The sequence below is a fragment of the Nomascus leucogenys genome, chromosome 1a, assembly GCF_006542625.1.
Source record: "Nomascus leucogenys isolate Asia chromosome 1a, Asia_NLE_v1, whole genome shotgun sequence".
Classification (NCBI taxonomy): Eukaryota; Metazoa; Chordata; class Mammalia; order Primates; family Hylobatidae; genus Nomascus; species Nomascus leucogenys.
The window spans coordinates 84273802-84287811 of NC_044381.1; the positions used below are offsets into that span (position 1 = coordinate 84273802).

The 14010-nt window shown below is 35.8% G+C and overlaps 1 protein-coding gene across 4 annotated transcripts in view; it reads left to right on the forward strand.

The window, feature by feature from the left end:
- The window catches only part of MPP5 (membrane palmitoylated protein 5), a 100888-nt gene that overhangs the window by 45363 nt on the left and 41515 nt on the right, over positions 1-14010 (forward strand). For 3 of the 4 annotated variants that reach the window (XM_003263590.2, XM_030812432.1, XM_030812431.1), the window contains 2 exons: positions 1427-1949; positions 11223-11431. In XM_003263590.2, coding sequence (XP_003263638.1) covers positions 1583-1949; positions 11223-11431 — 576 coding nt within the window. In that variant the 5' untranslated portion in view covers positions 1427-1582. The remainder of the gene's footprint in view (positions 1-1426; positions 1950-11222; positions 11432-14010) is intronic. The other variant, XM_030812433.1, reaches the window with a different exon arrangement.

The window sequence follows — 14010 nt, forward strand, 5'->3', positions numbered from 1 at the left end:
AAGGCTAATTAGATTTAATATGTGGGTTTACACGTATGTAAACAACTTGCCTATGTATGCCTGAGAAATAGCTTGATGAAAAGCCAGAGTTATCTGGTAAAATATTTTTATTTTCTAAAATATGTTGAAAGATTTTTAAAATAGAATCAAATTAATACTGGTAATTAATGTAAGTATACATTAACTCATGTGAAACTCAGAACAGTCAGTCCTGTGAATAAAGCTTCCAAGTGAATCTAAGGGTCAAAGAAAGAAAATGACTGGTCTTAAGTCATAAAACTAGAGGATTAAAAGTTGAATTTTCTTATCTACCTGTTTACTGTGATCTTTTTGCTGTACAGTATGACTCTCAAAAGTTTTTGAGTGGTAACAGATACTACCGTTTTCTCTAAGTGAATCCTTGTAATTCTTGTAGAGTTAACCCCAATTCTTTTTTTTTTTTTTTTTTTTTTTTTGAGATGGAGTCTCGCTCTGTCACCCAGGCTGGAGTGCAGTGGTGTGATCTCAGCTCACAGCGGCCTCTGCCTCCCAGGTTCAAGCGATTCTCCTGCCTCAGCCTTCTGAATAGCTGGGATTACAGGCGCCTGCCACCACACCTGGCTAATTTTTGTATTTTTCTTAGTAGAGACGGGGTTTTGCCATGTTGGCCAGGTCTCGAACTCCCGACCTCAGGTGATCTGCCTGCCTTGGCCTCCCAAAGTGCTGGGATTACAGGCGTGAGCCACTGCACCCTGCCCAATTCTTTTTTTTTTTTTTTTTTTCAGTGGGACCAGTTATAAAGACTGATAACCCATGTAATCCTTGTCTCAATGTAGTTTTGTCTTGTAGCTGCCTCAGCTGCTAATTGAAGTTTCTTATTCGTTGGCCATGTTCTTCATCTCAAAAACTCCTAAAGATGAATTAATTATCCCCCAGAATACTGCTTGTATTTCAAGTGATGTACAAACAAGGCTGCTATATGCCAAATCAGTTGATCATTCATCAATTTCTTTAGCAGTTATTCTTTAGCAGTAAGTTATTTCAATCCCATGTTAATTGTTGAGCATAAAGTACAGTGTTGAGACAACTACTAAAAGATGATTAAAACACCTTTTATGTTTGAAGCAAGCAACATGTTCTCTACCAAACTAGTACCCCAAACTTTACTTTCCTACTTTGCTAAACTTTCCAGTACTGTATATCATTTTTCTTAGCTTTAAAATTGAATAGTATGTTTCACATTTTTGGAAGGGGACTTTTTGGGGGAGAGGGGGAATCTTGATTTCCTCACCATTACCTGTAAAGTGAAAGTACTTAATCTACTTAGCAAAATAATATTATATACTTACTATTTTCTATGTTGTATGGAGATTAGAAGTGGGCTGTGTAAAAACCTGCTTTTATATTGTAATTCTTATACTTTTTTTTCCCCCATCTTTCCCCTTAGATTTCCTTCATGGATACTTTTTCATAGCATTATTATGTGATGTGAGAAGTTTTTTTTTTTTTTGAAGTAACATGGATTTTATACTACAGAATCAAGAGAATTGGCTTATGGGAAAAATTGATTTATAAAAAGTGGTACAGGTTTTTATAGATAACCATGACAACATCCCATATGAATGGGCATGTTACAGAGGAATCAGACAGCGAAGTAAAAAATGTTGATCTTGCATCACCAGAGGAACATCAGAAGCACCGAGAGATGGCTGTTGACTGCCCTGGAGATTTGGGCACCAGAATGATGCCAATACGTCGAAGTGCACAGTTGGAGCGTATTCGGCAACAACAGGAAGACATGAGGCGTAGGAGAGAGGAAGAAGGGAAAAAGCAAGAACTTGACCTTAATTCTTCCATGAGACTTAAGAAACTAGCCCAAATTCCTCCAAAGACCGGAATAGATAACCCTATGTTTGATACAGAGGAAGGAATTGTCTTAGAAAGTCCTCATTATGCTGTGAAAATATTAGGTAAGTAAAAATAGAGGTATAACAGAAAACATTTTGCTTTAATTTGTCTGTGCCTTATAATGTATATGGGAAGGAAGAGGGTTTAAGAGAATATAAGTAATGACAGTTTGAATTCCAGACTAAGATCCTTTGTTTTCTTGGAAACGCCGTATAACTATTGTTTACTGTTATCAACATAGAGCTAAAAGCATGCGGCTTAAATGTTAAGTCACTATAACATGTTTTTTTAGATATTAAAGAGTTCTGCATGGACCCTAACATTTAAAGCCTTGAAATTTACCTTTTATATCAAACCACAAACTTTATGCAAAATACTAAAAAACAATTTTCAGATTTTGAATTTCTGATTTCCTGAAAGTTTGTAAAATAGTAATGAAATTAGTAACGACAGTTTAAATTCTTCAATTTTTTAAATTAATGATTGTCAATAAAAAGAACTGGTATTGTTCATATGGTATCATAAACATAAAATAATGGTATTTTCTATATCCCCAAATTCTGTTCTGTGGGGAAAAAAAAAAAAAGTCCTATGAGATATAAGTAGATACAACCAAACCAAAAGAATTCTGTGACCAAATGGATTTTGAGAACTCTGGGCTAAATAAGTTAAATAGCTTCTTATCACGGGACTTCTCATATCTGTTAGAATTTACTAGGCATTGTGAATCTACAAGAGAGATTGATATCAAATGCATGTTTCCAAACTTAGAATATTTAATCATTGAATTTACTGCCTGCCCTTCTTGCACGTGCACATACACCCAAGTGCTCACTGAACTAGTGTTAGGAGAGCATTTTATTTTTTGGTGGTTTGCTATTTTTTAGGTGTGAAAAAAGATATATTTCTACTTTTTTGTAGAACGAGAAAGTTTTTATTGTCATTGTCATCATTTTGCCATTCATTTAAGGGTCTGTTGAGCCTGTACTAAGTGTTTTAGCAAACATCGTTCATGTAATAAAATAATCCTGTTAACAGTACTCTGTAATCTCCATTTTCGAGATAAAGAAATTGAACCTTAGTTAAACAACTTTTTAAAGACACCAGTGGTAGAGCCAAGTTTGAATTTGCCAGATTGGATATTGACGTACTGCACAAAATGGAAGGTTTGAATGGAAACCGGTATCCAGCCTGCACTTCACTCACCAGGCCAGAGCTGTGGCTACCCACAATAGAGAACCTTTTTCTAATTTGGCCAAAGGTACCATGTATATGCCAGATTTGTTTCTCATTAAGTCTCTTTATTCCAACTCTGGAGCAATTTCTTTCTTTCTTTTTTTATTTATTTATTTATTTTTGAGGTGGAGTCTTGCTCTGTTGCCCAGGCTGGAGTGCAGTGGTGCAGTCTCGGCTCAATGCAATCTCCGCCTTTCCAGGTTCAAGCAATTCTCCTGTCTCAGCCTCCCGAGTGGCTGGGATTACAGACATGTGCCACCACACCCAGCTAATTTTTGTATTTTTAGTAGAGTCGGGGTTTCACCATGTTGGTCTGGCTGGTCTTCAACTCCTGACCTCATGATCTGCCCTCCTCGGCCTCCTAAAGTGCTGGGATTACAGGTGTGAGCCACCGTGCCCGTCTCAAGTCTGGAGCAGTTTCTACTACATCATGTCATCTTCTTTTCTTTGTTATACATTTTTATTCAGGATCCACATTTCATATGTATGTACGTGCTTCTCTGTGTTTTAAGAAATCATAGATATGTGTTCAGTCATAGTGAAGTCTGCTAAATTCCTGCCTTCAGATATTTTAATTACAGTGAAAGCTAAAAGATTACATTTTAAAAATACATTTATGTGAAAGAATTTTATGCTCTTTTTTCCTGAGGGTTTTATTAGAGTAAAAATACTTCATTCCTGATTGCTTCTTACTAGCCTTCATTTCCCACCACTCTATTATTATTTATTTATTAAAATATTCTGAAAATATTTTAGTGGAGAAAGTTTGTTATATCCAGTGCAAACCTGGATTGATTCTTCTGTTTTTCTGTTTACATTCCCTTAAGATTAATGTATTTGTCCATTTGGTTTACTTAGAATCAGGTGTAAGTATCCATCTGATAGGTAATATTCATGTAATCACAGTAAAGAAACAAATATAGCTTCAGCCGGATTCACTTAGTAAGAGAACAGTTGTGAGTTCATGGTTTTGTTTGTTTTGCCTAAGCACACAAAATTGGACATCATTTCTCTTAAATTTTTTTTTTTTTTTTGCTCTTCCTGTTTCTGTTTGTATGTTCTATTGCTGACTTTTTTACAAATTCAGATTAAAGGATACCTCTATTCCAATGTGTAATCTGCTGTGGTTTTTAAAAGTACCTATGTGTGGTCCTTGAATTTAAGGCAGTTTTATGTATTTTATTTTAAAGTAATTTGAAATGTCATAACAGGTATTTGTAATTCATTTCTTGGATAAGAAAAGATGTATTTTGAGAAATAAATGATATATTTTATGTTAATATAGTCAACACAAATATCTGTTATGTAAGAATCATGAGAAATTAGCATAAGGTATAGTTTGCTATTGTCAGTCATAGCCTCAGGTTTTTAAGTTTTTGTTTAAAATGAAGTGTAATAGCTTTTTGCCAAACTTTTTTTTCTTGTTCATAATCTGCTAACACATCAAACTGTAAGAGAAGTACTCCCTGAACATTGTGTGTGTCTCCTTGCTAGTATTTGATTAATACCCATATGACAGGAGACAACTTGTCAGCCTTTTTCACATCTAGAAACAGCAACCTTGTTTTAAATGAGGGAAGAATGGGCAACTGATTTATTTCTTTGAGAGGAAGCCTTCAGTTTCTAAACAATACATCATCATTTATCTGTGAGTAGACAAAGTATTCTTTTAAGAATCAAAAATATGATTGGCAAGATTAAGTAATTGGGTGGTTTTTAATGAAAAGCATTTGTAAATTTGACAATGTATGATAATAAAAGTACAGGGATGGAATTGATAGAAAATACTCAGAAAGGATGAACTGAATTTTCTTGTTTAAAAGCAGTTAGAATTTTTTTGAAAGATAAGAAATAGTGATATGGGAACTAGATTTCAAATGAATAATTAGTATTATAAATGGTAAAAAAAATTGATATTAGGGAGGCTTTCCTTAAAATTGGCATTAGTTTTTAAAGCTTGCTTTGTTACAAATATTATTCTCTTTGTTCTCTTTCATAATCAGAGCAAACTACCTTGTGAGAGAAATCCTCGGAAAAGAAAATAATGCAGGTTAGAGTGGGTTAAGCTAGAGCAGGGTAATTTTCATATATTTCTGTATTATAGATTTCACTGTTTTTGTGTTCTCAGATAAGTAATTTTGGGCCAGGGATGTGGACAAGGAAATATATAGATAGAATACTTGAATAAACTAGGGATGACTGCCATCTATCATATATGTGACTATAAAATTGTTGTCTTTGAAGCAGTGTCAGGAAAGGGAACATACACACACCCGTATATATCTGTGGTGAGCTGTTTAGTGGTTAATGAAAAGACTCCTGGAATTTGTGATTAGGGGCTTTCTAATCTATGAGATACTATTAGTGTGAAGAAGGAAAAACACACCATGGGGAAGAAAACTGGGATGAATAAAGCTAAAGAACAAAATATTTTCATAGAATTAATAGCATTGTTTCAGTCTTAATTAGTGTCTGCATATTTTTTGTCAGATGGCTCTGGATATTCAAACTATTAAGTCAAAAGATTATTGACATTTTAAAGTAAAATAGCTCTTTCAGATTTCATTCTGGCATTTAACTGACTTTTGATTGATCATGGGGCATACTGGAATTTTGTCTGATTTTAAACTTTTTAAAGGTTGGCTTTAAGATAAAGTTTATTTCAAGCCAACAGACAAAATCCCAGTGCCAGTAAGTCTTGAGTCTTAGTTCAGCCTGTTTCTGAGAAGTTGATTATTTTTACTATCAAATTTTTGTTTAGCTATTGTTACAGATATTTCCAAATAAATGTTATTAGCCATTCCTTCAGGGAATTTTTTTTACCTTCCTGGAATTGAAATAATTAAATCTGTTGTTGCTAGATTTAATGTTTGAAGTGTTGGGATCATTTGAGAATTCTGTGATTTAGTCAAGTTGCTAAAATTAGACCTAAAGATGTAAAAATTCATTAGAGTATATGTATAGTAATGTAGATTTTGTTTATTAAATACACATAATTCTATAGAAAAGTAACTGCTACATCATTTAGTCATTGACACAATACGTTAAAACTTCATTCCACTTATTAAGCAGTAGTAGGTTTTAAAACTTATTTCTGCCTGCAAAGATTTGCTTCGTTGTCTTACAGCACATTCAGAAATGTATGCAGTAGCTGCATATTGGAAAGTGCAGGGATATTAGAGTCAAAACTGAGTTTAAATACTTTTTAATGTCACTAAATTGCACTATTGACTTTGGGCATGTTACTTAATTTTTCTGAGCCTCGGTTTCAAGATTTTCTTGAGGACCAAATGAAAAAAGCATTTGAGTAAATGGCACACTACAGGTTTGAATGAAATTTAATTTTTGTGAGAACCAGAAGCTACAGAGAGATCATCTAACCCTGTAGTCCATAAAATTAATTTGTGGATCTTAACTACTAATTTCTTATTTCATTTTTAAAATAACAGCTTTATTAAGATATAATTCACATACCATAAAATTTTGTCTTTTAAACTGTAGAATTCATTAGTTTTTAGTATACTCACAAGGTTGTGCAGGCAGGCATGGTGGTTCACGCCCGTATTAGTAGCACCTTTGGAGGCCAAGGCAGGAAGATCTCTTGAGCCCAGGAGTTTGAGACCAGCTTGGGCAACATAGACCCTATGTCTTAAAAACAAACAAACAAAAAAAACAAAAAAAAAAGCTGGGCATGGTGGCATGCTTCTGTAGTCCCAGCATACTAGGGAGGCTGAGGCAGGAGGATTTTTTGAGCCCAGAAGATCGAGGCTGCAGTGCTAAAAAAAAAACCAAGGTTGTGCAACCATCTCTACTATATAATTCCAAAGTATGTACCCATTAATGGTCACTCCCTATTCTTTCCATCACCTGGCCCCTGACAGCCACGAATATACTTTCTGTCTTTTTGGATTTGCTTATTCTAGACATTTTATATGAATGAAATTACATAACATAGGCTCTTTTGTGACTGGCCTCTTTTCACTTACCATTATGTTTTCAGGGTTCATCCATATTGTACCATGAATCAGTACTTCATTTCTTTTTTATGGATGAATTAATATTCCACTGTACAAATATACCACATCTTGTTTTTCCATTCATCTAGGTTAAAAAAATTTTATTTTTATTTTTATTTTTTTGTAGAGATGGGGTCTTACTATGTTGCCCAGGCTGGTCTTGACCTCCCGGTCTCAAGTGATCCTCCCACCTTGGCCTTCCAAAGTGTTAGGATTAGAGGCATGAGCCACCACAATTTTAATTCCATAGGTAGATATACTGGAAACAGATGTAATTTCCTCCTACTTAGTAATATTAAGTTCCCCATCTGAGTATCATATTTGACCCTACAGTTTAGAGGAAAAGAAATCTTAAAAGTTTCAGAAAAAAAGTCATGAAGTTGGTTGGACTTGAAATTTCTGAGGACAGGTTAAAAGAATCAGAATTATTTACACAATGAAATGGAGAAGCTTAATGCTGAGTATAGGTCCCTAGAAGCTATCTGTTTTCATATGGGGCAAATGAGAATAATATATAAAAATAAATGATGCCAATCCAGATGGAGATTCCTTAGGTAATTTTTTGTTTTTTTTTTTCTGAGACAGGGTCTCACTCTGTCATCCAGGCTAGAGTGCAGTGGTGTGATACTGGGTCACTGCAACCTCCACCACCCAGGTTCAAGTGATTCTCCTGCCTCGGCCTCCCAAGTAGCTGGGACTACAGGAGCATGCCGCCATACCTGGTTAATTTTTGTATTTTTTTAGTAGAGATGGAGTTTCGCCATGTTGGCCAGGCTGGTCTCAAACTCCTGACTTCATGTGATCCACCTGCCTCAGCCTCCCAAAGTGCTGGGATCACAGGCATGAGCCACCATCGCACGTGGCCGACTTTTTATAAGTCTTTATAAAAAAGACTTTTTTCCCTGTCATCATTCTCTGAACAATACAACAGCTATTTACATTGTATTAAGTATTACAAGTAATCTAGAGCTAATTTTAGGTAACTGGAGGATGTGTATACCTTACATGCAAATACTCCACCATTTTATGTAAGGGACTTGAGCATCTGCAGATTTTTCTGTCTGTGGGACGTCTTGGAACCAATCTCCCACTGATACCGAGGGACAACTATATATATAAAATAAGGAAGATTAAACATATATATGTTTAAAAGGAAGACTAAAGTTGTTTTGATTTGGGGCAGGAAAGATAGCGAACCTCAAGAATCAACTGAAGAACTGTTAAAATCTATTTAAAAATTTAACTGCTGTTCAAATTGTGGGATACAAAATAAGTTCAGTCAGTGTCAGAAGAGAGCTGACAAAAAGGCACATTGGGAAGATTTTTTTTCCTTTTTTTTTTTTTTTTGAGACAGAGTCTGTCTCTGTCGCCCAAGCTGGAGTGCAGTGGCACTATCTCGGCTCACTGCAAGAGCTCTGCCTCCCAGGTTCACGCCATTCTCCTGGCTCAGCCTCCCGAGTATCTGGGACTACAGGTGCCCGCCACCACGCCCGGCTAATTTTTTTGTATTTTTAGTAGAGACGGGGTTTCACCATGTTCGCCAGGATGGTCTCCATCTCCTGACCTCATGATCCGCCCACCTCGGTCTCCCAAAGTGCTGGGATTACAGGCGTGAGCCACCGTGCCCGGCCTCCCTGTCTTTTTTATACTGCCTTTGACTGTGTAAGTCCTAGTATGTGCTCTAAGTTTTTCCTAGACTCATTTACAGGTTTAATTTTAGTCAAAATCTCAACAGGACTTTTCTTTTTGGAAGACTAGGAAAGAGGGAATGGGAGGTAACGAAAAAGTGACTTATAACTAATTTACAATAGTCAAGAAACTTTTAAAGATCAGGTACTTGTCATATTAATATGAACAAACATTATAATGCTACTCTAATAAAACAGTATAGTTCTGATAGACCAGTGAAATAAAGACAGACTCTGATATGTGTAAGAATTTGGTGGCATTGTTAATCAGTGGAAAAGGAATTATTATTTGATGAGGTCTCACTCAGTTGCCCAGGCTAGAGTGCAGTAGCGTGATCATGGCCCCAGTGGATTCTCCCACCTCAGCCTCATGAGTAGCTGGGACTAAGGCGCATGCCACAATGCCTGGCTAATATTTTGTATTTTTAAAAATTATTGTTATTTTAAAAAGAGACAGGATCTCACCATGTTGCCCAGGCTGGTCTCGAACGCCTGAGCTCAAGCAATCTGTCCACCTCAGCCTCCCAAAGTGCTGGGAACACGGGCATGAGCCACTGTGCCTAGACATTTTTTATTATTTCTTTAGTAGAGACGGGGCTTCACCATATTGCCCAGGCTGGTCTCGACCTCCTGGACTCAAGCAATCCACCCGCTTCAGCTTCCCAAAGTGCTGGGGTTACAGACCTGAGCCACTGCGCCTGGCCAGGAATGATTATTTAATAAATGGTACTAGAATCATTGGTTATTTGGAAGAAAAAGTTAAATTTTTTCAGATCTATGCCAAAATAAATTCTAGATGAATTAAAATTAAATAGAAGTTAAATAAAGTAGAAATTATAAGAAGCTAGAAGAAATCTAGATAAATATTTTTTAATGACCTACAAGAAGTTTATAAGTATACAAACAGTGAAAGAAATCACACAGGAAAAGCGGGGGGATCAGAGTTGACAAATTCTATAATAAGAGCAACCACAAATATAATTAAGAGGTAAATGGAAATATTGGAAAACGATTCCCAACAAATATGACAGAGTATATGCGCATGCGCATGTACACTCACACAGCCTATTTGGGAGCAGGGAAGAGACTACCAGTGCTTTTTTTTTTTTTTTTTTTTTTTTTTTTTGAGATGGAGTCTTGCTCTGTTGCCCAGGCTAGAGTGCAATGGTGTGATCTCGGCTCACTGCAACCTCCGCCTCCTGGGTTCAAGTGATTCTCCTGTCTCGCCTCCCGAGTAGCTGGGATTACAGGCGCCCGCCACTGTGCCCGGTTCTCCTGCCTCACCTCCCAAGTAGCTAGGATTACAGGTGCCCGCCACTGCACCCAGCTAATTTTTGTATTTTTAATAGAGACAGGGTTTCACCATCTTGGCCAGGCTGGTCTCGAACTCCTGACCGCATGATCTACCCGTCTGGGCCTCCCAGAGTGCTGGGATTACAAGGCGTGAGCCACTGTGTCCGGCCTACCAGTGCTTCTTAACCATTTTGGAATAACATTTTCCAGAAAAATGCCTGTGCTATTTATGCACACTAACAGGCAGACACAATGCACATACATATGCCCACAACTTTCAATACAACTTAGGAGACTCACATATTCATTAGAGTTTTATAGACCACAAAAGAAGTGCCTGGTAAATGTGAATAAACCTCAACTTCCTTACTAGTCAAATAAATGGAAAATTTTTAAAAATAATAATATCAAATATTGCTGAAAATATTGCTAATGGAATGCAAATTAGTAAAGCCTCCCTAGAAAAGCTGTTTGACTTTTTAAAAAATGTCAGAATCTTATCTAAAAGTTCTATTTCTGGGACTTACCTTATGAAGACATCAGAATCTCAGACAAATTTGTATGTAGCACTGATTATTATGTACTGAAATGCTTGTTTTTATGGTAGCAAAAAATTGGAAGCAATCTAAATGTTCAACTTTAGTTTAATGGTTACTATAAATTATGGTTTAGCCATGTAATAGAATATCATGGAATCATTAAATATTTAAAAAGACTAGTGATATGGGAAAACATTTACAATGTACTGTTAAAAAGGAAATAGGATGTTAAGAAAAAAATATTTTTAGGTGATGGGATTATTGGTGGTTTTAAATTTCTTTATTTTTTGCATTCCTCCCCCCACTTGTTTTTATATTGAATGTGTATTATTTTTATAATTAAAACACCTTTGTAAAAATGCAAGTTATTCTGTTGTGTAATTTTTTAAAAAGTTTTACTTAAAAACCTATGAAATGACCGTGATTGACAATAATATATGCAGAATTTGGTATTTTTCTGAAAACTTAAATTGTTAACTGGTTCAAAGAAATGTTCTCTGAAAATGCATGTTGAATTAATACTGAAACAGTTAACTTTTGGATACCTTTTCTTCTTCTACTAGAAATAGAAGACTTGTTTTCTTCACTTAAACATATCCAACATACTTTGGTAGATTCTCAGAGCCAGCAGGATATTTCACTGCTTTTACAACTTGTTCAAAATAAGGATTTCCAGAATGCATTTAAGATACACAATGCCATCACAGTACACATGAACAAGGCCAGTCCTCCATTTCCTCTTATCTCCAACGCACAAGATCTTGCTCAAGAGGTATGTATTCTAAACATCTTGTTGATGTCTACAAGGTAATTAGTGGCAGGAAGGCAGGATTATTGGAAAACACTAATGTGACTATAAGATTTGTTTGAATTAATTACTGTTAATTACATGTTAATAATGTATTGTGACAGATTACTACATGCATTTTATCCTAAAAAAAGTTTACTTCAGAGTCAGAACATTGTTTCATGAAGTTAATTTTTTATATAAAATCATAAATTTGGATAGTAACAAATATTTGAATTACTAGAGAGCAATTTTTTAATGTTTTTAGTATAGTTTTATGAATTTTAAGCATTATACCTTATAAACTGAGATAGTGAATACTGATGAGATATAATTATAACTGATAATCAGGTATTATATAACTCCTAAGATTTATTATGTCTAGGTATTTTGAAGTTTTCCTCCTATAAAAACTGTAGACATTTCAAATTATTAAATCTTAATATACTGTGGGAGTTTTTATTGTTAACATGATGACTTAAATTCTTGTTTCTGATGCTAACCGATGTTCAGTGTTTGATCTGTTATGCAAACATCGTTTAAATTTAAGATTTAAAAAGGGTATAAACAAACTCTTCTGTTTTGGGGAGTAGACAGTCTCTCATTATTCTAGCGTTTTAAGTTATTTTGGTATTATTAGAATGAATAATTCTGGAATCCCATGAAGTGAATGTATTTCATTGAATGCCAACATGAGCAGAAAATGGGCTATTGGGGAGGGAGGACATCTAGAGCTACAGAACCTATAAAATAGGTTAGAAGGTACTTTGTTGATTAGCACATAATTGTCCCCAAGGGAGATATTTTTCTCACTTGTCATATCTTCTTATGGTTTAAATGGTTTTCTGAAATTTCTTAAAATTACTTTTCTTACAGAGATTGAAATAGCGGTACCTTGATCTTACACTATTCACACACATAGGCAATTCTGGACTCACTTCCAGGATAGAAGGAAAAGACGAGTACCAATATATTTGGTAAAAATATGACATATTTGAGAGCACACAGGCAAGTGAAGCTGGTTTCAAATCCAGTTGGAAAGAATACAAAATAAATCATTATAATCATTCCTGTCCCTGTTAGGAGGAAGGTTTGTCCAGCTGGCTACTGGGTCCTTGTTTTGCTAAATACAACAATGGGTGAAGAAGAGAGTGAGAGAAGCAAGACAGATCACAATTGCTCCAATTGAAAAAAGCTGACACACACAATGGAAAGGTGGGAAGAAGGGAGAAAAGAAACAACTTAGCTTAAAGGGTTTTAGGAGTTGAGAAAAGCAAAGAACTAGAAGTGGCTTAAAGAGTAAATGCCTTGGGAAGAAAGAAGTCGTTAAAAAGGACTTTTAAAAAAATCAATTTTGAATATTAGTTTTAGGATAGTTCACATATTCACATATGTGAATATAGGATAGTTCACTATTGTAAAAGTCCGTATAAAGGAGATTTTCTGAAAGTTTGCTTTCACATCCTTACAGTAACTATAGTGTCTTCAGTGATAGAACGTGAATGGTTTCCCCTGGAGTGTGCATGACTGTGAAGTTGCCCTTTCAGTACATTATACTTGTGAAAAAAGCACATAGAACTCAACGAGGAGAGGAGTGTTAAATCTGATAACAAAATCGTAAAGGTTAAATGGACCCATTGCCTTTATTTTACAGCTGGAAAAAAATATCAGCAATCGCCAGTCCAACTCCCCTGTTTCACATTCTGAATATTGAGGCCTAGTGAGGTTAAGTTTAAAAAAAAAATCTCAAGAAATTTAGTGAAACACTCAGAAGTATTCTTTGTTTACATGGCTTAAAATATCAGTTAAACATTAGGTATCATATAATAATAAAGCCTATGAAAACCTCAACTTTTAAGGTCTAGATTAAATCTTTGATGATCTAGCATATTTACTAATAAATACAAACCAAATTTCTTAGATATTATAGTGCTTTTTTTTTTTTTTTGAGATGGAGTCTTGCACTGTTGCCCAGGCTGGAGTGCAGTGGCACGATCTCGGCTCACTGCAAGCTCCGCCTCCTGGGTTCACGCCATTCTCCTGCCTCAGCCTCTGGAGTAGCTGGGGCTACAGGTGCCCGCCACCACACCCAGCTAATTTTTTGTGCTTTTAGTAGAGATGGGGTTTCACCGTGTTAGCCAGGATGGTCTCGATCTCCTGACCTCGTGATCCACCCAACTCGGCCTCCCAAAGTGCTGGAATTACAGGCGTGAGCCACTGTGCCTGGCCCTAGGATATTATAGTTCTTTTATAAAGAAAATTTAGAACTTGGACTTCATTAGATGAACTTATAAACACCTTTAAGAGTAAAAATGAAAGCCAACACACTGAGAAATGGTATTTGATTTTGAGATATTGAAGTGTGTGTGTGTGTGTGTGTGTGTGTGTGTGTGTAAATATATGACAAAAACTTGTCTATGAAATATATAAAGAACTCTTGTTGGCCGGGTGTGTTCTGTAATCCCAGCACTTTGGGAGGCTCACGCCTGTAATCCCAGCATTTTGGGAGGCCAAGGCGGGTGGATCATTTGAGGTCAGGAGTTCAAGACCAGCCTGGCCAGCAT